Raw genomic sequence first — 24,303 nt, 5'->3', positions numbered from 1 at the left:
AGCAGGACTAAAGCAGGTCTAAAGCAGGACTAAACCAGGTCTAAAGCAGGACTAAAGCAGGTCTAAAGCAGGTCTAAAGCAGGACTAAAGCAGGACTAAAGCAGGTCTAAAGCAGGACTAAAGCAGGTCTAAAGCAGGACTAAAGCAGGACTAAAGCAGGACTAAAGCAGGTCTAAAGCAGGACTAAAGCAGGTCTAAAGCAGGACTAAAGCAGGTCTAAAGCAGGACTAAAGCAGGACTAAAGCAGGACTAAAGCAGGACTAAACCAGGTCTAAAGCAGGTCTAAAGCAGGACTAAAGCAGGACTAAAGCAGGACTAAAGCAGGTCTAAAGCAGGACTAAAGCAGGTCTAAAGCAGGACTAAAGCAGGTCTAAAGCAGGTCTAAAGCAGGACTAAAGCAGGTCTAAAGCAGGTCTAAAGCAGGACTAAAGCAGGACTAAAGCAGGACTAAAGCAGGTCTAAAGCAGGACTAAAGCAGGTCTAAATCAGGACTAAAGCAGGACTAAAGCAGGACTAAAGCAGGACTAAAGCAGGTCTAAAGCAGGACTAAAGCAGGACTAAACCAGGTCTAAAGCAGGTCTAAAGCAGGACTAAAGCAGGACTAAAGCAGGACTAAAGCAGGTCTAAAGCAGGACTAAAGCAGGTCTAAAGCAGGACTAAAGCAGGTCTAAAGCAGGACTAAAGCAGGTCTAAAGCAGGACTAAAGCAGGACTAAAGCAGGTCTAAAGCAGGACTAAAGCAGGACTAAAGCAGGTCTAAAGCAGGACTAAAGCAGGTCTAAAGCAGGACTAAAGCAGGACTAAAGCAGGTCTAAAGCAGGACTAAAGCAGGTCTAAAGCAGGACTAAAGCAGGACTAAAGCAGGTCTAAAGCAGGAGTAAAGCAGGACTAAAGCAGGACTAAAGCAGGACTAAAGCAGGACTAAAGCAGGTCTAAAGCAGGTCTAAAGCAGGACTAAAGCAGGTCTAAAGCAGGTCTAAAGCAGGACTAAAGCAGGTCTAAAGCAGGTCTAAAGCAGGTCTAAAGCAGGACTAAAGCAGGACTAAAGCAGGACTAAAGCAGGTCTAAAGCAGGACTAAAGCAGGTCTAAAGCAGGACTAAAGCAGGACTAAAGCAGGTCTAAAGCAGGTCTAAAGCAGGACTAAAGCAGGACTAAAGCAGGTCTAAAGCAGGACTAAAGCAGGTCTAAAGCAGGTCTAAAGCAGGACTAAAGCAGGACTAAAGCAGGACTAAAGCAGGACTAAAGCAGGTCTAAAGCAGGACTAAAGCAGGTCTAAAGCAGGACTAAAGCAGGTCTAAAGCAGGACTAAAGCAGGACTAAAGCGGGTCTAAAGCGGGACTAAAGCGGGACTAAAGCGGGACTAAAGCGGGTCTAAAGCGGGACTAAAGCGGGACTAAAGCGGGTCTAAAGCGGGACTAAAGCGGGTCTAAAGCGGGACTAAAGCGGGTCTAAAGCGGGACTAAAGCGGGTCTAAAGCGGGTCTAAAGCGGGACTAAAGCGGGACTAAAGCGGGTCTAAAGCGGGTCTAAAGCAGGTCTAAAGCAGGTCTAAAGCAGGACTAAAGCAGGACTAAAGCAGGACTAAAGCAGGACTAAAGCAGGACTAAAGCAGGACTAAAGCAGGTCTAAAGCAGGACTAAAGCAGGACTAAAGCAGGTCTAAAGCAGGTCTAAAGCAGGTCTAAAGCAGGACTAAAGCAGGTCTAAAGCAGGTCTAAAGCAGGTCTAAAGCAGGTCTAAAGCAGGTCTAAAGCAGGACTAAAGCAGGACTAAAGCAGGTCTAAAGCAGGTCTAAAGCAGGACTAAAGCAGGACTAAAGCAGGTCTAAAGCAGGTCTAAAGCAGGTCTAAAGCAGGACTAAAGCAGGTCTAAAGCAGGACTAAAGCAGGTCTAAAGCAGGACTAAAGCAGGTCTAAAGCAGGTCTAAAGCAGGACTAAAGCAGGACTAAAGCAGGTCTAAAGCAGGACTAAAGCAGGTCTAAAGCAGGACTAAAGCAGGTCTAAAGCAGGTCTAAAGCAGGACTAAAGCAGGACTAAAGCAGGACTAAAGCAGGACTAAAGCAGGTCTAAAGCAGGACTAAAGCAGGTCTAAAGCAGGTCTAAAGCAGGACTAAAGCAGGACTAAAGCAGGACTAAAGCAGGTCTAAAGCAGGTCTAAAGCAGGTCTAAAGCAGGACTAAAGCAGGTCTAAAGCAGGACTAAAGCAGGTCTAAAGCAGGACTAAAGCAGGTCTAAAGCAGGTCTAAAGCAGGACTAAAGCAGGACTAAAGCAGGTCTAAAGCAGGACTAAAGCAGGACTAAAGCAGGACTAAAGCAGGTCTAAAGCAGGACTAAAGCAGGACTAAAGCAGGTCTAAAGCAGGACTAAAGCAGGTCTAAAGCAGGACTAAAGCAGGTCTAAAGCAGGTCTAAAGCAGGACTAAAGCAGGACTAAAGCAGGTCTAAAGCAGGTCTAAAGCAGGTCTAAAGCAGGACTAAAGCAGGTCTAAAGCAGGACTAAAGCAGGTCTAAAGCAGGACTAAAGCAGGACTAAAGCAGGACGAAAGCAGGTCTAAAGCAGGTCTAAAGCAGGACTAAAGCAGGTCTAAAGCAGGTCTAAAGCAGGACTAAAGCAGGACTAAAGCAGGACTAAAGCAGGACTAAAGCAGGTCTAAAGCAGGTCTAAAGCAGGTCTAAAGCAGGACTAAAGCAGGACTAAAGCAGGTCTAAAGCAGGACTAAAGCAGGACTAAAGCAGGACTAAAGCAGGTCTAAAGCAGGTCTAAAGCAGGACTAAAGCGGGTCTAAAGCGGGACTAAAGCGGGACTAAAGCGGGACTAAAGCAGGTCTAAAGCAGGACTAAAGCAGGACTAAAGCAGGTCTAAAGCAGGACTAAAGCAGGTCTAAAGCAGGACTAAAGCAGGTCTAAAGCAGGTCTAAAGCAGGACTAAAGCAGGACTAAAGCAGGTCAAAACCAGGTCTAAACCAGGTCTAAACCAGGTCTAAACCAGGTCTAAACCAGGACTAAAGCAGGACTAAAGCAGGACTAAAGCAGGTCTAAAGCAGGACTAAAGCAGGTCTAAAGCAGGACTAAAGCAGGTCTAAAGCAGGACTAAAGCAGGTCTAAAGCAGGACTAAAGCAGGTCTAAAGCAGGACTAAAGCAGGACTAAAGCAGGTCTAAAGCAGGACTAAAGCAGGTCTAAAGCAGGTCTAAAGCAGGACTAAAGCAGGACTAAAGCAGGTCTAAAGCAGGTCTAAAGCAGGTCTAAAGCAGGACTAAAGCAGGTCTAAAGCAGGTCTAAAGCAGGACTAAAGCAGGACTAAAGCAGGACTAAAGCAGGTCTAAAGCAGGTCTAAAGCAGGTCTAAAGCAGGAGTAAAGCAGGAGTAAAGCAGGTCTAAAGCAGGTCTAAAGCAGGACTAAAGCAGGACTAAAGCAGGTCTAAAGCAGGTCTAAAGCAGGACTAAAGCAGGTCTAAAGCAGGTCTAAAGCAGGTCTAAAGCAGGACTAAAGCAGGACTAAAGCAGGACTAAAGCAGGACTAAAGCAGGTCTAAAGCAGGACTAAAGCAGGTCTAAAGCAGGACTAAAGCAGGTCTAAAGCAGGTCTAAAGCAGGACTAAAGCAGGTCTAAAGCAGGACTAAAGCAGGTCTAAAGCAGGTCTAAAGCAGGTCTAAAGCAGGACTAAAGCAGGACTAAAGCAGGACTAAAGCAGGACTAAAGCAGGTCTAAAGCAGGACTAAAGCAGGTCTAAAGCAGGACTAAAGCAGGACTAAAGCAGGTCTAAAGCAGGACTAAAGCAGGACTAAAGCAGGACTAAAGCAGGTCTAAAGCAGGTCTAAAGCAGGTCTAAAGCGGGACTAAAGCGGGACTAAAGCGGGTCTAAAGCGGGACTAAAGCGGGTCTAAAGCGGGACTAAAGCGGGTCTAAAGCGGGACTAAAGCGGGTCTAAAGCAGGACTAAAGCAGGTCTAAAGCAGGTCTAAAGCAGGTCTAAAGCAGGACTAAAGCAGGACTAAAGCAGGACTAAAGCAGGACTAAAGCAGGTCTAAAGCAGGACTAAAGCAGGTCTAAAGCAGGACTAAAGCAGGTCTAAAGCAGGTCTAAAGCAGGACTAAAGCAGGTCTAAAGCAGGACTAAAGCAGGTCTAAAGCAGGTCTAAAGCAGGTCTAAAGCAGGACTAAAGCAGGACTAAAGCAGGACTAAAGCAGGACTAAAGCAGGTCTAAAGCAGGACTAAAGCAGGTCTAAAGCAGGACTAAAGCAGGACTAAAGCAGGTCTAAAGCAGGACTAAAGCAGGACTAAAGCAGGTCTAAAGCAGGTCTAAAGCAGGTCTAAAGCGGGACTAAAGCGGGACTAAAGCGGGTCTAAAGCGGGACTAAAGCGGGTCTAAAGCGGGACTAAAGCGGGTCTAAAGCGGGACTAAAGCGGGTCTAAAGCGGGTCTAAAGCGGGTCTAAAGCGGGACTAAAGCGGGACTAAAGCGGGTCTAAAGCAGGACTAAAGCAGGTCTAAAGCAGGACTAAAGCAGGACTAAAGCAGGACTAAAGCAGGTCTAAAGCAGGTCTAAAGCAGGACTAAAGCAGGACTAAAGCAGGACTAAAGCAGGACTAAAGCAGGACTAAAGCAGGACTAAAGCAGGTCTAAAGCAGGACTAAAGCAGGACTAAAGCAGGACTAAAGCAGGTCTAAAGCAGGTCTAAAGCAGGTCTAAAGCAGGACTAAAGCAGGTCTAAAGCAGGTCTAAAGCAGGTCTAAAGCAGGACTAAAGCAGGTCTAAAGCAGGTCTAAAGCAGGACTAAAGCAGGACTAAAGCAGGTCTAAAGCAGGTCTAAAGCAGGACTAAAGCAGGACTAAAGCAGGTCTAAAGCAGGTCTAAAGCAGGACTAAAGCAGGTCTAAAGCAGGTCTAAAGCAGGTCTAAAGCAGGTCTAAAGCAGGTCTAAAGCAGGTCTAAAGCAGGTCTAAAGCAGGACTAAAGCAGGTCTAAAGCAGGTCTAAAGCAGGACTAAAGCAGGACTAAAGCAGGTCTAAAGCAGGTCTAAAGCAGGTCTAAAGCAGGACTAAAGCAGGTCTAAAGCAGGACTAAAGCAGGTCTAAAGCAGGACTAAAGCAGGACTAAAGCAGGACTAAAGCAGGTCTAAAGCAGGTCTAAAGCAGGACTAAAGCAGGTCTAAAGCAGGTCTAAAGCAGGACTAAAGCAGGACTAAAGCAGGACTAAAGCAGGACTAAAGCAGGTCTAAAGCAGGTCTAAAGCAGGACTAAAGCAGGACTAAAGCAGGTCTAAAGCAGGACTAAAGCAGGACTAAAGCAGGACTAAAGCAGGTCTAAAGCAGGTCTAAAGCAGGACTAAAGCAGGTCTAAAGCAGGACTAAAGCAGGACTAAAGCAGGACTAAAGCAGGTCTAAAGCGGGTCTAAAGCGGGACTAAAGCGGGACTAAAGCGGGTCTAAAGCGGGTCTAAAGCGGGACTAAAGCGGGACTAAAGCGGGTCTAAAGCGGGTCTAAAGCGGGTCTAAAGCGGGTCTAAAGCGGGACTAAAGCGGGACTAAAGCGGGTCTAAAGCGGGTCTAAAGCGGGTCTAAAGTGGGACTAAAGCGGGTCTAAAGCAGGACTAAAGCAGGACTAAAGCAGGTCTAAAGCAGGACTAAAGCAGGACTAAAGCAGGACTAAAGCAGGTCTAAAGCAGGTCTAAAGCAGGTCTAAAGCAGGACTAAAGCAGGTCTAAAGCAGGTCTAAAGCAGGACTAAAGCAGGACTAAAGCAGGTCTAAAGCAGGTCTAAAGCAGGACTAAAGCAGGACTAAAGCAGGTCTAAAGCAGGTCTAAAGCAGGTCTAAAGCAGGTCTAAAGCAGGTCTAAAGCAGGACTAAAGCAGGTCTAAAGCAGGACTAAAGCAGGACTAAAGCAGGACTAAAGCAGGTCTAAACCAGGTCTAAAGCAGGTCTAAAGCAGGACTAAAGCAGGTCTAAAGCAGGTCTAAAGCAGGACTAAAGCAGGACTAAAGCAGGACTAAAGCAGGAGTAAAGCAGGACTAAAGCAGGACTAAACCAGGTCTAAAGCAGGTCTAAAGCAGGACTAAAGCAGGTCTAAAGCAGGTCTAAAGCAGGACTAAAGCAGGACTAAAGCAGGTCTAAAGCAGGAGTAAAGCAGGACTAAAGCAGGTCTAAAGCAGGACTAAAGCAGGTCTAAAGCAGGACTAAAGCAGGTCTAAAGCAGGTCTAAAGCAGGACTAAAGCAGGACTAAAGCAGGACTAAAGCAGGACTAAAGCAGGTCTAAAGCAGGTCTAAAGCAGGACTAAAGCAGGACTAAAGCAGGTCTAAAGCAGGAGTAAAGCAGGACTAAAGCAGGTCTAAAGCAGGACTAAAGCAGGACTAAAGCAGGACTAAAGCAGGACTAAAGCAGGTCTAAAGCAGGAGTAAAGCAGGACTAAAGCAGGTCTAAAGCAGGACTAAACCAGGTCTAAAGCAGGTCTAAAGCAGGTCTAAAGCAGGACTAAAGCAGGTCTAAAGCAGGACTAAAGCAGGTCTAAAGCAGGTCTAAAGCAGGACTAAAGCAGGACTAAAGCAGGACTAAAGCAGGTCTAAAGCAGGAGTAAAGCAGGACTAAAGCAGGACTAAAGAAGGAGTAAAGCAGGACTAAAGCAGGACTAAAGAAGGAGTAAAGCAGGACTAAAGCAGGTCTAAAGCAGGTCTAAAGCAGGACTAAAGCAGGTCTAAAGCAGGACTAAAGCAGGTCTAAAGCAGGACTAAAGCAGGACTAAAGCAGGACTAAAGCAGGTCTAAAGCAGGTCTAAAGCAGGACTAAAGCAGGACTAAAGCAGGTCTAAAGCAGGTCTAAAGCAGGTCTAAAGCAGGTCTAAAGCAGGTCTAAAGCAGGACTAAAGCAGGTCTAAAGCAGGACTAAAGCAGGACTAAAGCAGGTCTAAAGCAGGACTAAAGCAGGACTAAAGCAGGTCTAAAGCAGGTCTAAAGCAGGTCTAAAGCAGGTCTAAAGCAGGTCTAAAGCAGGTCTAAAGCAGGTCTAAAGCAGGACTAAAGCAGGACTAAAGCAGGACTAAAGCAGGACTAAAGCAGGTCTAAACCAGGTCTAAAGCAGGTCTAAAGCAGGACTAAAGCAGGTCTAAAGCAGGACTAAAGCAGGACTAAAGCAGGACTAAAGCAGGACTAAAGCAGGACTAAAGCAGGACTAAAGCAGGTCTAAAGCAGGACTAAAGCAGGACTAAAGCAGGTCTAAAGCAGGACTAAAGCAGGACTAAAGCAGGTCTAAAGCAGGTCTAAAGCAGGACTAAAGCAGGACTAAAGCAGGACTAAAGCAGGACTAAAGCAGGACTAAAGCAGGTCTAAAGCAGGTCTAAAGCAGGACTAAAGCAGGACTAAAGCAGGTCTAAAGCAGGTCAAAAGCAGGACTAAAGCAGGACTAAAGCAGGACTAAAGCAGGACTAAGGCAGGACTAAGGCAGGACTAAAGCAGGACTAAAGCAGGTCTAAAGCAGGTCTAAAGCAGGTCTAAAGCAGGACTAAAGCAGGTCTAAAGCAGGAGTAAAGCAGGACTAAAGCAGGTCTAAAGCAGGACTAAAGCAGGTCTAAAGCAGGTCTAAAGCAGGACTAAAGCAGGACTAAAGCAGGACTAAAGCAGGTCTAAAGCAGGAGTAAAGCAGGACTAAAGCAGGACTAAAGCAGGAGTAAAGCAGGTCTAAAGCAGGACTAAAGCAGGTCTAAAGCAGGAGTAAAGCAGGACTAAAGCAGGACTAAAGAAGGAGTAAAGCAGGACTAAAGCAGGACTATATCAGGTCTTAAATCTGTCGCTGTGACTGAGGAGCTCATCACATTCTGTCACTTTAAATAAATGAGGTTTTGATGTAACTCTAAATCTGCAGAAGAGAAAGAGAGAGAGTTTAACCTTCAGAGAGAGAGAGAAGGGAGAGGGGGAGGAGAGAGGGGGGAGGAGGGGGAGGGAGGAGAGAGGGGGGAGGAGAGAGGGGGGAGGAGGGGGAGGGAGGAGAGAGGGGGAGGAGGGGGAGGGAGGAGAGAGGGGGAGGAGAGAGGGGGAGGAGAGAGGGGGAGGAGAGAGGGGGGAGGAGAGAGGGGGGAGGAGGGGGAGGGAGGAGAGAGGGGGAGGGAGGAGAGGGGGAGGGAGGAGAGGGGGAGGAGAGAGGGGGAGGAGAGAGGGGGAGGAGAGAGGGGGGAGGAGGGGGAGGGAGGAGAGAGGGGGAGGGAGGAGAGGGGGAGGAGAGAGGGGGAGGAGAGAGGGGGAGGAGAGAGGGGGGAGGAGGGGGAGGGAGGAGAGAGGGGGGAGGAGAGAGGGGGGAGGGAGGAGAGAGGGGGGAGGGAGGAGAGGGGGGGAGGGAGGAGAGGGGGGAGGGAGGAGAGAGGGGGGAGGGAGGAGAGAGGGGGAGGAGAGAGGGGGAGGAGAGAGGGGGGAGGAGAGAGGGGGGAGGAGAGAGGGGGGAGGAGAGAGGGGGAGGAGAGAGGGGGGAGGAGAGAGGGGGGAGGAGAGAGGGGGGAGGAGAGAGGGGGGAGGAGAGAGGGGGAGGAGAGAGGGGGGGGGAGGGGGGGAGGAGGGGGGAGGAGAGAGGGGGAGGAGAGAGGGGGAGGAGAGAGGGGGGAGGGAGGAGAGGGGGAGGAGAGAGGGGGGAGGGAGGAGAGGGGGAGGAGAGAGGAGAAAGTTACTATTAGTTACTTTCCTGTAAACACTCGTTAGCGTGAATGCTGCTCTGACTTTATTAGCATTTATTATGATTATGGATGAATATGATTATTATCTATAACGATGGTTATTCATTATTATTTATTATGGTTGTTGTTGTTGTTCTTGTTGTTATTTATGAGAATTTTTGATGAGAATATTATTCATTCTATGTGATGATGGTAATTAATGTTCTCTCTGATTGTTGATGTCCAGTGATGTCCAGTGCTGTCCAGTGATGTCCAGTGATGTCCAGTGATGTCCAGTGCTGTCCAGTGATGTGCAGTGATGTCCAGTGATGTCCAGTGATGTCCAGTGATGTGCAGTGATGTCCAGTGATGTCCAGTGATGTCCAGTGATGTCCAGTGATGTCCAGTGCTGTCCAGTGATGTGCAGTGATGTCCAGTGATGTCCAGTGCTGTGCAGTGCTGTCCAGTGATGTGCAGTAATGTGCAGTGCTGTCCAGTGATGTCCAGTGATGTCCAGTGATGTCCAGTGCTGTGCAGTGCTGTCCAGTGATGTCCAGTGATGTCCAGTGATGTCCAGTGATGTCCAGTGATGTGCAGTGATGTGCAGTGATGTCCAGTGCTGTGCAGTGATGTCCAGTGATGTCCAGTGATGTCCAGTGATGTCCAGTGATGTCCAGTGATGTCCAGTGATGTCCAGTGATGTCCAGTGATGTCCAGTGATGTGCAGTGATGTCCAGTGATGTGCAGTAATGTGCAGTGATGTCCAGTGCTGTCCAGTGCTGTCCAGTGATGTGCAGTGATGTCCAGTGATGTCCAGTGATGTCCAGTGATGTCCAGTGATGTCCAGTGATGTGCAGTGATGTCCAGTGATGTCCAGTGATGTCCAGTGATGTCCAGTGCTGTGCAGTGCTGTGCAGTGATGTCCAGTGATGTCCAGTGATGTCCAGTGATGTCCAGTGATGTGCAGTGATGTCCAGTGCTGTGCAGTGCTGTCCAGTGCTGTCCAGTGATGTCCAGTGATGTGCAGTAATGTGCAGTGATGTCCAGTGATGTCCAGTGATGTCCAGTGATGTCCAGTGCTGTGCAGTGCTGTCCAGTGATGTCCAGTGATGTCCAGTGATGTCCAGTGATGTGCAGTGATGTGCAGTGCTGTGCAGTGCTGTCCAGTGCTGTCCAGTGCTGTCCAGTGCTGTCCAGTGATGTGCAGTAATGTGCAGTGATGTCCAGTGATGTCCAGTGATGTCCAGTGCTGTGCAGTGCTGTCCAGTGCTGTCCAGTGCTGTCCAGTGATGTCCAGTGATGTCCAGTGATGTCCAGTGATGTCCAGTGATGTCCAGTGATGTCCAGTGCTGTGCAGTGATGTCCAGTGATGTCCAGTGATGTCCAGTGATGTCCAGTGATGTGCAGTGATGTCCAGTGATGTCCAGTGATGTCCAGTGATGTCCAGTGCTGTCCAGTGATGTCCAGTGATGTCCAGTGCTGTCCAGTGATGTGCAGTGCTGTCCAGTGATGTCCAGTGCTGTCCAGTGCTGTCCAGTGATGTCCAGTGATGTCCAGTGATGTCCAGTGATGTGCAGTGATGTCCAGTGCTGTCCAGTGCTGTCCAGTGCTGTCCAGTGATGTCCAGTGATGTCCAGTGATGTGCAGTGATGTCCAGTGATGTGCAGTGATGTGCAGTAATGTGCAGTGATGTCCAGTGATGTCCAGTGCTGTCCAGTGCTGTCCAGTGATGTCCAGTGATGTCCAGTGATGTCCAGTGATGTCCAGTGATGTCCAGTGATGTGCAGTGATGTGCAGTGATGTCCAGTGATGTCCAGTGCTGTCCAGTGCTGTCCAGTGATGTCCAGTGATGTCCAGTGATGTCCAGTGATGTCCAGTGCTGTCCAGTGATGTCCAGTGCTGTCCAGTGATGTCCAGTGATGTCCAGTGATGTCCAGTGATGTCCAGTGATGTCCAGTGCTGTCCAGTGCTGTCCAGTGATGTCCAGTGCTGTCCAGTGCTGTCCAGTGCTGTCCAGTGCTGTCCAGTGCTGTCCAGTGATGTCCAGTGATGTCCAGTGATGTCCAGTGATGTGCAGTAATGTCCAGTGATGTCCAGTGATGTCCAGTGATGTCCAGTGATGTCCAGTGCTGTGCAGTGCTGTCCAGTGCTGTCCAGTGATGTCCAGTGATGTCCAGTGCTGTCCAGTGCTGTCCAGTGATGTCCAGTGATGTGCAGTAATGTCCAGTGATGTCCAGTGCTGTGCAGTGCAGCACTGACCTGAGCACTGCAGCTGTGACAGGATCTGAGCTCCTTCAAACTGGCGACTGACCATCTTCAGGTTTGGTTTGACGCAGCGGATGAAGCTCGAGCCCTGGAAACAAATCACATCATTTATGATCATTTTATCCACATTTTCAATCTGAAAAATGACTCGAGCGTTTGAGAAACTGACCGTCGAGCGCAGCTTCTCCAGCAGCAAGTTCAGCTGAGTCTGAGAAACACAGGACTAAATCAGAGACGCAGCGTAAATCTGTCGCCACGGAGACGTCAAGGACTAAAGCAGGACTAAAGCAGGACTAAAGCAGGTCTAAAGCAGGACTAAAGCAGGACTAAAGCAGGACTAAAGCAGGACTAAAGCAGGACTAAAGCAGGACTAAGGCAGGACTAAAGCAGGTCTAAAGCAGGTCTAAAGCAGGACTAAAGCAGGTCTAAAGCAGGACTAAAGCAGGACTAAAGCAGGACTAAAGCAGGACTAAAGCAGGACTAAAGCAGGACTAAAGCAGGTCTAAAGCAGGACTAAAGCAGGACTAAAGCAGGACTAAAGCAGGACTAAAGCAGGAGTAAAGCAGGACTAAAGCAGGTCTAAAGCAGGACTAAAGCAGGACTAAAGCAGGACTAAAGCAGGACTAAAGCAGGACTAAAGCAGGAGTAAAGCAGGTCTAAAGCAGGACTAAAGCAGGACTAAAGCAGGACTAAAGCAGGAGTAAAGCAGGACTAAAGCAGGTCTAAAGCAGGACTAAAGCAGGACTAAAGCAGGACTAAAGCAGGACTAAAGCAGGACTAAAGCAGGTCTAAAGCAGGTCTAAAGCAGGACTAAAGCAGGTCTAAAGCAGGACTAAAGCAGGACTAAAGCAGGACTAAAGCAGGACTAAAGCAGGACTAAAGCAGGACTAAAGCAGGACTAAAGCAGGTCTAAAGCAGGACTAAAGCAGGACTAAAGCAGGACTAAAGCAGGTCTAAAGCAGGTCTAAAGCAGGTCTAAAGCAGGACTAAAGCAGGACTAAAGCGGGACTAAAGCGGGACTAAAGCGGGTCTAAAGCAGGACTAAAGCAGGACTAAAGCAGGACTAAAGCAGGTCTAAAGCAGGACTAAACCAGGTCTAAACCAGGTCTAAACCAGGTCTAAAGCAGGTCTAAAGCAGGACTAAAGCAGGACTAAAGCAGGTCTAAAGCAGGTCTAAAGCAGGACTAAAGCAGGACTAAAGCAGGACTAAAGCAGGACTAAAGCGGGTCTAAAGCAGGACTAAAGCAGGTCTAAAGCAGGACTAAAGCAGGACTAAAGCAGGACTAAAGCAGGTCTAAAGCAGGACTAAAGCAGGACTAAAGCAGGACTAAAGCAGGACTAAAGCAGGTCTAAAGCAGGACTAAAGCAGGTCTAAAGCAGGACTAAAGCAGGACTAAAGCAGGACTAAAGCAGGACTAAAGCAGGACTAAAGCAGGACTAAAGCAGGACTAAAGCAGGTCTAAAGCAGGACTAAAGCAGGTCTAAAGCAGGACTAAAGCAGGACTAAAGCAGGTCTAAAGCAGGACTAAAGCAGGACTAAAGCAGGACTAAAGCAGGACTAAAGCAGGTCTAAAGCAGGACTAAAGCAGGTCTAAAGCAGGACTAAAGCAGGACTAAAGCAGGACTAAAGCAGGTCGGGTCATAAGTTCAGAACGACATGACTCTTTCTTACGCTGTGTCGAGCTCATTAGATTTGAAAAGTGTCACAAATACTTCAGGAAAAAGAGAAATAAATAAATAAAATCCGGCACTTAAATATATTCACAGATCCAGAGTCGAACCCACAACCTCATCACTGAGAAGATACCAGCAAGAGGCCTGACTCTGGCACCAGCAGGAGGCACTGTCCCTCTCTCTGTCTCCCTCTGTCTCCCTCTGTCTCCCTCTGTCTCCCTCTGTCTCGCTCTGTCGCTCTGTGTCTGATTCATGAATTTAAAATGTCGCTGTTGCTTCAGGATGAAACGTGAGCAGACTCTGAATCTGTTCAGTCTGAGATAAAGAGCTTCAGACACAGACCTGGTCTAGTCCTGGTCTAGTCCTGGTCTAGTCCTGGTCTAGTCCTGGTCTAGTCCTGGTCTAGTCCTGGTCTAGTCCTGGTTTAGTCCTGGTCTAGTCCTGGTCTAGTCCTGGTCTAGTCCTGGTCTAGTCCTGGTCTAGTCCTGGTCTAGTCCTGGTCTAGTCCTGGTCTAGTCCTGGTCTAGTCCTGGTTTAGTCCTGGTTTAGTCCTGGTCTAGTCCTGGTCTAGTCCTGGTCTAGTCCTGGTCTAGTCCTGGTCTAGTCCTGGTCTAGTCCTGGTCTAGTCATGGTCTAGTCATGGTCTAGTCATGGTCTAGTCATGGTCTAGTCCTGGTCTAGTCCTGGTCTAGTCCTGGTCTAGTCATGGTCTAGTCATGGTCTAGTCATGGTCTAGTCATGGTCTAGTCCTGGTCTAGTCCTGGTTTAGACCTGGTTTAGACCTGGTTTAGACCTGGTTTAGTCCTGGATTAGACCTGGTTTAGACCTGGTTTAGACCTGGTTTAGACCTGGTTTAGACCTGGTTTAGTCCTGGTTTAGTCCTGGTTTAGTCCTGGTTTAGACCTGGTTTAGTCCTGGTTTAGTCCTGGTTTAGTCCTGGATTAGACCTGCTTTAGACCTGGTTTAGACCTGGTTTAGACCTGGTTTAGACCTGGTTTAGTCCTGGTTTAGTCCTGGTTTAGTCCTGGTTTAGTCCTGGTTTAGTCCTGGTTTAGTCCTGGTTTAGACCTGGTTTAGACCTGGTTTAGACCTGGTTTAGACCTGGTTTAGACCTGGTTTGATCCTGTTGTAGTGTAATCCCTTGGTCTGATCTCGTAGGGCTGTGATTGGTCAGAATGAGCGTGTAATTGAGGCGACAGCTCGTTAATGAACTAATGACAAACTCAGAGGCGAAGGTCGTTCTGACACATCAGACGAGAGTTTAACACATTACACAGCTGCAAGAGAGAAGGCCACACGGCACGACCTTTGACCTACACACGGCACGACCTTTGACCTTCAAGACAAAGCTCAGAGGAGAGAGAACGCTACGACCTTTGACCTACAGTCCTCTAGGTGTAATACGGCTCAAGGACAGGAGGAGGCTCTAAGGACAGGAGGAGGCTCTAAGGACAGGAGGAGGCTCTAAGGACAGGAGGAGGCTCTAAGGACAGGCTGAGGCTCTAAGGACAGGGGGAGGCTCTAAGGACAGGAGGAGGCTCTAAGGACAGGCTGAGGCTCTAAGGACAGGAGGAGGTTCTAAGGACAGGAGGAGGCTCTAAGGACAGGGGGAGGCTCTAAGGACAGGAGGAGGCTCTAAGGACAGGAGGAGGCTCTAAGGACAGGGGGAGGCTCTAAGGACAGGAGGAGGCTCTAAGGACAGGAGGAGGCTCTAAGGACAGGGGGAGGCTCTAAGGACAGGAGGAGGTCTAAGGACAGGAGGAGGCTCTAAGGACAGGCTGAGGCTGTAAGGACAGGCTGAGGCTGTAAGGACAGGGGGAGGCTCTAAGGACAGGAGGAGGCTGTAAGGACAGGAGGAGGTTCTAAGGACAGGAGGAGGCTCTAAGGACAGGAGGAGGCTCTAAGGACAGGAGGAGGCTCTAAGGACAGGAGGAGGTCTAAGGACAGGAGGAGGCTCTAAGGACAGGCTGAGGCTGTAAGGACAGGCTGAGGCTCTAAGGACAGGAGGAGGTCTAAGGACAGGGGGAGGCTCTAAGGACAGGAGGAGGCTCTAAGGACAGGGGGAGGCTCTAAGGACAGGAGGAGGCTCTAAGGACAGGAGGAGGCTCTAAGGACAGGCTGAGGCTCTAAGGACAGGGGGAGGCTCTAAGGACAGGGGGAGGCTCTAAGGACAGGAGGAGGCTCTAAGGACAGGAGGAGGCTCTAAGGACAGGCTGAGGCTCTAAGGACAGGGGGAGGCTCTAAGGACAGGGGGAGGCTCTAAGGACAGGAGGAGGCTCTAAGGACAGGAGGAGGCTCTAAGGACAGGAGGAGGCTGTAAGGACAGGAGGAGGCTCTAAGGACAGGAGGAGGCTCTAAGGACAGGAGGAGGCTGTGAGGACAGGAGGAGGCTCTAAGGACAGGAGGAGGCTGTAAGGACAGGAGGAGGTTCTAAGGACAGGAGGAGGCTCTAAGGACAGGAGGAGGCTCTAAGGACAGGCTGAGGCTCTAAGGACAGGAGGAGGCTCTAAGGACAGGGGGAGGCTCTAAGGACAGGAGGAGGCTCTAAGGACAGGAGGAGGCTCTAAGGACAGGAGGAGGCTCTAAGGACAGGCTGAGGCTGTAAGGACAGGAGGAGGTTCTAAGGACAGGGGGAGGCTCTAAGGACAGGAGGAGGCTCTAAGGACAGGGGGAGGCTCTAAGGACAGGAGGAGGCTGTAAGGACAGGAGGAGGCTCTAAGGACAGGAGGAGGCTCTAAGGACAGGAGGAGGCTCTAAGGACAGGAGGAGGCTCTAAGGACAGGAGGAGGCTCTAAGGACAGGGGGAGGCTCTAAGGACAGGAGGAGGCTCTAAGGACAGGAGGAGGCTCTAAGGACAGGAGGAGGCTCTAAGGACAGGCTGAGGCTGTAAGGACAGGAGGAGGTTCTAAGGACAGGGGGAGGCTCTAAGGACAGGGGGAGGCTCTAAGGACAGGAGGAGGCTCTAAGGACAGGAGGAGGCTCTAAGGACAGGAGGAGGCTGTAAGGACAGGAGGAGGCTCTAAGGACAGGAGGAGGCTCTAAGGACAGGAGGAGGCTCTAAGGACAGGAGGAGGTTCTAAGGACAGGAGGAGGCTCTAAGGACAGGAGGAGGCTCTAAGGACAGGAGGAGGCTCTAAGGACAGGAGGAGGCTCTAAGGACAGGAGGAGGCTCTAAGGACAGGAGGAGGCTCTAAGGACAGGAGGAGGCTCTAAGGACAGGAGGAGGCTCTAAGGACAGGAGGAGGCTGTAAGGACAGGGGGCGCTCACTGTCGTCTTCGGGGAAACGGCAGTTGTGGTTTTGGACTGAATTGACCCTTTCAAATGCTCGTCGTTGGCATGACTGCGTCGTCGTGATTTAAAAGCCAACCGGGTGTTGCCGTAGTAACAGACAAGCGTTTGTGCAGAAGCTCCTGAGAATGTGCACTAACTCTAACCCCTGCCTGACCCCTGTGACCTCTGACCCCTGTGACCCCCTTGACCACTCCGTGACCCGTTTGACCCTTGTGACCTTTGACCCGTCCCTTACCTTAAACTTGTTTCCGACGCTGATGAAGCCGAGTTTTCCCGCCTTCTGTTTGGCGTCTTTGCTGTTGTTGTTGTTCTCAAACAGTTCTCTGATGAAAGGGTCTTTGGACTCGGAGACCAGCGCCTCCAGAGACATGTGCAGAGCGTCATTGTTCTTCTCCACGAAACGAGTCTGAAACGAGAACATAACGAGTCTTAAACGAGAACATAACGAGTCTGAAACGAGAACATAACGAGTCTGAAACGAGAACATAACGAGTCTGAAACGAGAACATAACGAGTCTGAAACGAGAAACACCCCCATCATGTGAAACACCCCCCATCATGTGAAACACCCCCATCATGTGAAACACCCCCCCATAATGTGAAACACCCCCCATCATGTGAAACACCCCCATCATGTGAAACACCCCCCATCATGTGAAACACCCCCCATCATGTGAAACACCCCCATCATGTGAAACACCCCCCATAATGTGAAACACCCCCCATAATGTGAAACACCCCCCATCATGTGAAACACCCCCATCATGTGAAACACCCCCATCATGTGAAACACCCCCCATCATGTGAAACACCCCCATCATGTGAAACACCCCCCATCATGTGAAACACCCCCATCATGTGAAACACCCCCATCATGTGAAACACCCCCATCATGTGAAACACCCCCATCATGTGAAACACCCCCATCATGTGAAACACCCCCCATCATGTGAAACACCCCCCATCATGTGAAACACCCCCATCATGTGAAACACCCCCCATCATGTGAAACACCCCCATCATGTGAAACACCCCCCATCATGTGAAACACCCCCATCATGTGAAACACCCACATCATGTGAAACACCCCCCATCATGTGAAACACCCCCATCATGTGAAACACCCCCATCATGTGAAACACCCCCCATCATGTGAAACACCCCATCATGTGAAACACCCCCCATCATGTGAAACACCCCCCATCATGTGAAACACCCCCCATCATGTGAAACACCCCCCCATCATGTGAAACACCCCCCATCATGTGAAACACCCCATCATGTGAAACACCCCCCATCATGTGAAACACCCCCCCATCATGTGAAACACCCCCCATCATGTGAAACACCCCATCATGTGAAACACCCCCCATCATGTGAAACACCCCCATCATGTGAAACACCCCCCATCATGTGAAACACCCCCCCATCATGTGAAACACCCCCCATCATGTGAAACACCCCCCATCATGTGAAACACCCCCATCATGTGAAACACCCCCCCATCATGTGAAACACCCCCCATCATGTGAAACACCCCCATCATGTGAAACACCCCCCATCATGTGAAACACCCCCATCATGTGAAACACCCCCCATCATGTGAAACACCCCCCATCATGTGAAACACCCCCCCATCATGTGAAACACCCCCCATCATGTGAAACACCCCCCATCATGTGAAACACCCCCATCATGTGAAACACCCCCCCATCATGTGAAACACCCCCCATCATGTGAAACACCCCCATCATGTGAAACACCCCCCCATCATGTGAAACACCCCCCATCATGTGAAACACCCCCCATCATGTGAAACACCCCCATCATGTGAAACACCCCCCATCATGTGAAACACCCCCATCATGTGAAACACCCCCCATCATGTGAAACACCCCCCCATCATGTGAAACACCCCCCATCATGTGAAACACCCCCCCATCATGTGAAACACCCCCATCATGTGAAACACCCCCATCATGTGAAACACCCCCATCATGTGAAACACCCCCCATCATGTGAAACACCCCCCATCATGTGAAACACCCCCCATCATGTGAAACACCCCCATCATGTGAAACACCCCCATCATGTGAAACACCCCCATCATGTGAAACACCCCCATCATGTGAAACACCCCCCATCATGTGAAACACCCCCCATCATGTGAAACACCCCCATCATGTGAAACACCCCCCCATCATGTGAAACACCCCCATCATGTGAAACACCCCCCATCATGTGAAACACCCCCCATCATGTGAAACACCCCCATCATGTGAAACACCCCCCATCATGTGAAACACCCCCATCATGTGAAACACCCCCCATCATGTGAAACACCCCCCCATCATGTGAAACACCCCCCATCATGTGAAACACCCCCCCATCATGTGAAACACCCCCATCATGTGAAACACCCCCATCATGTGAAACACCCCCATCATGTGAAACACCCCCCATCATGTGAAACACCCCCATCATGTGAAACACCCCCATCATGTGAAACGCGGCTAAAGGGGGCGTGGCTAAAGCTAGTGTGTTTGAGGGGCGTGGCTAAAGGGGGCGTGGCTAAAGCTAGTGTGTGTGAGGAGCGTGGCTAAAGCTAGTGTGTGTGAGGGGCGTGGCTAAAGGGGGCGTGGCTAAAGCTAGTGCGTGTGAGGGGCGTGGCTAAAGCTAGTGTGTGTGAGGGGCGTGGCTAAAGCTAGTGTGTGTGAGGGGCGTGGCTAAAGCTAGTGTGTGTGAGGGGCGTGGCGATTGAACCTCTCTTTATGTCATGCTAATGCTAATGCTAATGCTAACGTCAGACGCTGAGCCCTGGTTTACGTACGGTCTCGTAGCAAACTGCTCCAGCGAAGTGTCTCACAATAAAACCTTCATCGTCTCTCACGTTTCTGTGAACGGCCAATTTGGACTTTCTGGGAATCTGACAAAAACGAAAAAAGAAAGACCTGGTTTAGTCCTGGTTTAGTCCTGGTTTAGACCTGGTTTAGTCCTGGTTTGGTCCTGGTTTGGTCCTGGTTTGGTCCTGGTTTGGTCCTGGTTTGGTCCTGGTTTAGTCCTGGTTTAGTCCTGGTTTAGACCTGGTTTAGTCCTGGTTTAGTCCTGGTTTAGACCTGGTTTAGTCCTGGTTTAGTCCTGGTTTAGACCTGGTTTAGTCCTGGTTTAGTCCTGGTTTAGTCCTGGTTTAGTCCTGGTTTAGTCCTGGTTTAGACCTGGTTTAGTCCTGGTTTAGTCCTGGTTTAGTCCTGGTTTAGACCTGGTTTAGACCTGGTTTAGACCTGGTTTAGTCCTGGTTTAGTCCTGGTTTAGTCCTGGTTTAGACCTGGTTTAGACCTGGTTTAGACCTGGTTTAGTCCTGGTTTAGTCCTGGTTTAGTCCTGGTTTAGACCTGGTTTAGACCTGGTTTAGTCCTGGTTTAGTCCTGGTTTAGTCCTGGTTTAGTCCTGGTTTAGTCCTGGTTTAGACCTGGTTTAGACCTGGTTTAGTCCTGGTTTAGTCCTGGTTTAGACCTGGTTTAGTCCTGGTTTAGTCCTGGTTTAGACCTGGTTTAGACCTGGTTTAGTCCTGGTTTAGTCCTGGTTTAGTCCTGGTTTAGTCCTGGTTTAGACCTGGTTTAGTCCTGGTTTAGACCTGGTTTAGACCTGGTTTAGTCCTGGTTTAGTCCTGGTTTAGTCCTGGTTTAGTCCTGGTTTAGACCCGGTTTAGACCCGGTTTAGACCCGGTTTAGTCCCGGTTTAGACCCGGTTTAGACCCGGTTTAGACCCGGTTTAGTCCCGGTTTAGACCCGGTTTGGTCCCGGTTTGGTCCCGGTTTGGACCCGGTTTGGTCCCGGTTTGGACCCGGTTTGGACCCGGTTTAGACCCGGTTTAGACCCGGTTTAGTCCCGGTTTAGACCCGGTTTAGACCCGGTTTAGTCCTGGTTTAGTCCTGGTTTAGACCTGGTTTAGACCTGGTTTAGTCCTGGTTTAGTCCTGGTTTAGACCTGGTTTAGACCTGGTTTAGTCCTGGTTTAGTCCTGGTTTAGTCCTGGTTTAGTCCTGGTTTAGTCCTGGTTTAGACCTGGTTTAGACCTGGTTTAGTCCTGGTTTAGTCCTGGTTTAGTCCTGGTTTAGTCCTGGTTTAGACCTGGTTTAGTCCTGGTTTAGTCCTGGTTTAGTCCTGGTTTAGACCTGGTTTAGACCTGGTTTGGTCCTGGTTTGGTCCTGGTTTGGTCCTGGTTTAGACCTGGTTTAGTCCTGGTTTAGTCCTGGTTTAGACCTGGTTTAGACCTGGTTTAGTCCTGGTTTAGTCCTGGTTTAGACCTGGTTTAGTCCTGGTTTAGTCCTGGTTTAGTCCTGGTTTAGACCTGCTTTAGTCCTGGTTTAGTCCTGGTTTAGTCCTGGTTTAGACCTGGTTTAGTCCTGGTTTAGTCCTGGTTTAGACCTGGTTTAGTCCTGGTTTAGACCTGGTTTAGTCCTGGTTTAGTCCTGGTTTAGTCCTGGTTTAGTCCTGGTTTAGACCCGGTTTAGACCCGGTTTAGACCCGGTTTAGTCCCGGTTTAGACCCGGTTTGGACCCGGTTTGGACCCGGTTTGGACCCGGTTTAGACCCGGTTTAGACCCGGTTTAGTCCCGGTTTAGACCCGGTTTAGACCTGGTTTAGTCCTGGTTTAGACCTGGTTTAGACCTGGTTTAGTCCTGGTTTAGACCTGGTTTAGTCCTGGTTTAGACCCGGTTTGGTCCCGGTTTGGACCCGGTTTAGACCCGGTTTAGACCCGGTTTAGACCCGGTTTAGACCCGGTTTAGTCCCGGTTTAGACCTGGTTTAGACCTGGTTTAGTCCTGGTTTAGACCTGGTTTAGTCCTGGTTTAGACCTGGTTTAGTCCTGGTTTAGTCCTGGTTTAGACCTGGTTTAGACCTGGTTTAGTCCCGGTTTAGACCCGGTTTAGTCCTGGTTTAGACCTGGTTTAGACCTGGTTTAGTCCTGGTTTAGACCTGGTTTAGTCCTGGTTTAGACCTGGTTTAGACCTGGTTTAGTCCTGGTTTAGTCCTGGTTTAGTCCTGGTTTAGACCCGGTTTAGACCCGGTTTAGACCCGGTTTAGTCCCGGTTTAGACCCGGTTTAGACCCGGTTTAGACCCGGTTTAGTCCTGGTTTAGACCTGGTTTAGACCTGGTTTAGTCCTGGTTTAGTCCTGGTTTAGTCCTGGTTTAGACCTGGTTTAGTCCTGGTTTAGTCCTGGTTTAGACCTGGTTTAGACCTGGTTTAGTCCTGGTTTAGTCCTGGTTTAGTCCTGGTTTAGACCTGGTTTAGACCTGGTTTAGACCTGGTTTAGACCTGGTTTAGTCCTGGTTTAGACCTGGTTTAGTCCTGGTTTAGACCTGGTTTAGACCTGGTTTAGTCCTGGTTTAGTCCTGGTTTAGTCCTGGTTTAGACCTGGTTTAGACCTGGTTTAGACCTGGTTTAGACCTGGTTTAGTCCTGGTTTAGACCTGGTTTAGACCTGGTTTAGTCCTGGTTTAGTCCTGGTTTAGACCTGGTTTAGTCCTGGTTTAGTCCTGGTTTAGACCTGGTTTAGACCTGGTTTAGTCCTGGTTTAGTCCTGGTTTAGACCTGGTTTAGACCTGGTTTAGACCTGGTTTAGTCCTGGTTTAGTCCTGGTTTAGACCTGGTTTAGTCCTGGTTTAGACCTGGTTTAGACCTGGTTTAGTCCTGGTTTAGTCCTGGTTTAGTCCTGGTTTAGACCTGGTTTAGACCCGGTTTAGTCCCGGTTTAGACCCGGTTTAGTCCAGGTTTAGACCCGGTTTAGACCCGGTTTAGACCCGGTTTAGTCCCGGTTTAGACCCGGTTTAGTCCCGGTTTAGACCCGGTTTAGTCCCGGTTTAGTCCCGGTTTAGTCCCGGTTTAGACCCGGTTTGGACCCGGTTTAGTCCCGGTTTGGACCCGGTTTAGTCCCGGTTTGGTCCCGGTTTGGTCCCGGTTTAGTCCCGGTTTAGTCCCGGTTTAGTCCCGGTTTAGACCTGGTTTAGACCTGGTTTAGACCTGGTTTAGTCCTGGTTTAGACCTGGTTTAGACCCGGTTTAGTCCCGGTTTAGACCCGGTTTAGACCCGGTTTAGTCCCGGTTTAGTCCCGGTTTAGACCCGGTTTGGACCCGGTTTAGTCCCGGTTTGGACCCGGTTTGGTCCCGGTTTGGTCCCGGTTTGGACCCGGTTTAGACCCGGTTTAGTCCTGGTTTAGTCCTGGTTTAGACCTGGTTTAGACCTGGTTTAGTCCTGGTTTAGACCTGGTTTAGACCCGGTTTAGTCCCGGTTTAGACCCGGTTTAGACCCGGTTTAGACCCGGTTTAGTCCCGGTTTAGTCCCGGTTTAGACCCGGTTTGGACCCGGTTTAGTCCCGGTTTGGACCCGGTTTAGTCCCGGTTTAGTCCCGGTTTAGACCCGGTTTAGACCTGGTTTAGACCTGGTTTAGTCCTGGTTTAGTCCTGGTTTAGACCTGGTTTAGACCTGGTTTAGACCTGGTTTAGACCTGGTTCTTACGGTCAGTCTGAAGTGGTCCTTGTGCTTGCTGTGGACTGCGTGGGTGAAGTGTTGGTCAGATGGTTGAGGAAGTCGGTTTTCTTCGTCCAGAATGTCCAGAATCCCGACCAGTTTGGCCTCGACCAGATCTGAAAGAGCAGGTGAGGTCAGAGATGGAGTGTGAGGTCAGATGTGAGGTCAGAGATGGAGTGTGAGGTCAGATGTGAGGTCAGAGATGGAGTGTGAGGTCAGATGTGAGGTCAGAGATGGAGTGTGAGGTCAGATGTGAGGTCAGAGTTTCTCACCGATACAGTCTTGATTATCCACGTAGTGAACCTCGTTAACCCCGAGCCCCTCCCTCTGGTACAACTCCTGCTCCTGAAACGCACAAATCACGTGACGTCACGTGGCGGGTCTTGGGGGGGTCGTGGCGGGTCTTGGGGGGGTCGTGGCGGGTCGTGGCGGGTCGTGGCGGGTCTTGGGGGGGGTCGTGGCGGGTCGTGGCGGGTCTTGGGGGGGTCGTGGCGGGTCGTGGCGGGTCTTGGGGGGGTCGTGGCGGGTCGTGGCGGGTCTTGGGGGGGTCGTGGCGGGTCGTGGCGGGTCTTGGGGGGGTCGTGGCGGGTCTTGGGGGGGTCGTGGCGTGTCTTGGGGGGGTCTTGGGGGGGTCGTGGCGGGTCTTGGGGGGGTCGTGGCGGGTCTTGGGGGGGTCGTGGCGGGTCATGGCGGGTCTTGGGCAGGTCGTGGCGGGTCTTGGGGGGGTCGTGGCGGGTCGTGGCGGGTCTTGGGGGGGTCGTGGCGGGTCTTGGGGGGGTCGTGGCGGGTCGTGGCGGGTCTTGGGGGGGTCGTGGCGGGTCTTGGGGGGGTCGTGGCGGGTCGTGGCGGGTCTTGGGGGGGTCGTGGCGGGTCGTGGCGGGTCTTGGGGGGGTCGTGGCGGGTCGTGGCGGGTCGTGGCGGGTCTTGGGGGGGGTCGTGGCGGGTCGTGGCGGGTCTTGGGGGGGTCGTGGCGGGTCGTGGCGGGTCTTGGGGGGGTCGTGGCGGGTCGTGGCGGGTCTTGGGGGGGTCGTGGCGGGTCGTGGCGGGTCTTGGGGGGGTCGTGGCGGGTCTTGGGGGGGTCGTGGCGTGTCTTGGGGGGGTCTTGGGGGGGTCGTGGCGGGTCTTGGGGGGGTCGTGGCGGGTCTTGGGGGGGTCGTGGCGGGTCATGGCGGGTCTTGGGCAGGTCGTGGCGGGTCTTGGGGGGGTCGTGGCGGGTCTTGGGGGGGTCGTGGCGGGTCGTGGCGGGTCTTGGGGGGGTCGTGGCGGGTCTTGGGGGGGTCGTGGCGGGTCTTGGGGGGGTCGTGGCGGGTCTTGGGGGGGTCGTGGCGGGTCGTGGCGGGTCTTGGGGGGGTCGTGGCGGGTCTTGGGGGGGTCGTGGCGGGTCTTGAGGGGGTCGTGGCGGGTCTTGGGGGGGTCGTGGCGGGTCGTGGCGGGTCTTGGGGGGGTCGTGGCGGGTCTTGGGGGGGTCGTGGCGGGTCGTGGCGGGTCGTGGCGGGTCTTGGGGGGGTCGTGGCGGGTCGTGGCGGGTCTTGGGGGGGTCGTGGCGGGTCGTGGCGGGTCTTGGGGGGGTCGTGGCGGGTCTTGGGGGGGTCGTGGCGGGTCTTGGGGGGGTCGTGGCGGGTCTTGGGGGGGTCGTGGCGGGTCGTGGCGGGTCTTGGGGGGGTCGTGGCGGGTCGTGGCGGGGTCGTGGCGGGTCTTGGGGGGGTCGTGGCGGGTCTTGGCGGGTCTTGGGGGGTCGTGGCGGGTCTTGGGGGGGTCGTGGCGGGTCGTGGCGGGTCTTGGGGGGGTCGTGGCGGGTCGTGGCGGGTCTTGGGGGGGTCGTGGTGGGTCTTGGGGGGGTCGTGGCGGGTCGTGGCGGGTCTTGGGCGGGTCGTGGCGGGTCTTGGGGGGGTCGTGGCGGGTCGTGGCGGGTCTTGGGGG

At 51.4% G+C, this 24,303-nt stretch overlaps 1 protein-coding gene across 3 annotated transcripts in view; it reads right to left on the bottom strand.

The window, feature by feature from the left end:
• LOC140380581 (unconventional myosin-VI-like) overlaps positions 1-24,303 on the bottom strand; it is a 153,439-nt gene that overhangs the window by 84,862 nt on the left and 44,274 nt on the right. For all 3 annotated transcript variants that reach the window (XM_072464446.1, XM_072464447.1, XM_072464448.1), the window contains 6 exons: positions 22,656-22,728; positions 22,372-22,499; positions 18,687-18,782; positions 16,092-16,262; positions 11,060-11,098; positions 10,885-10,978 (listed from right to left, as the gene is read on the bottom strand). In XM_072464446.1, the coding sequence (XP_072320547.1) occupies positions 10,885-10,978; positions 11,060-11,098; positions 16,092-16,262; positions 18,687-18,782; positions 22,372-22,499; positions 22,656-22,728 (601 nt within the window). The remainder of the gene's footprint in view (positions 1-10,884; positions 10,979-11,059; positions 11,099-16,091; positions 16,263-18,686; positions 18,783-22,371; positions 22,500-22,655; positions 22,729-24,303) is intronic.

Source organism: Eucyclogobius newberryi, unplaced genomic scaffold (genome assembly GCF_026437365.1).
Source record: "Eucyclogobius newberryi isolate DKJ021-1_F unplaced genomic scaffold, fEucNew1.0.hap1 SCAF_49, whole genome shotgun sequence".
NCBI lineage: Eukaryota > Metazoa > Chordata > Actinopteri > Gobiiformes > Gobiidae > Eucyclogobius > Eucyclogobius newberryi.
This window is presented reverse-complemented; position numbering and strand designations above follow the sequence as displayed.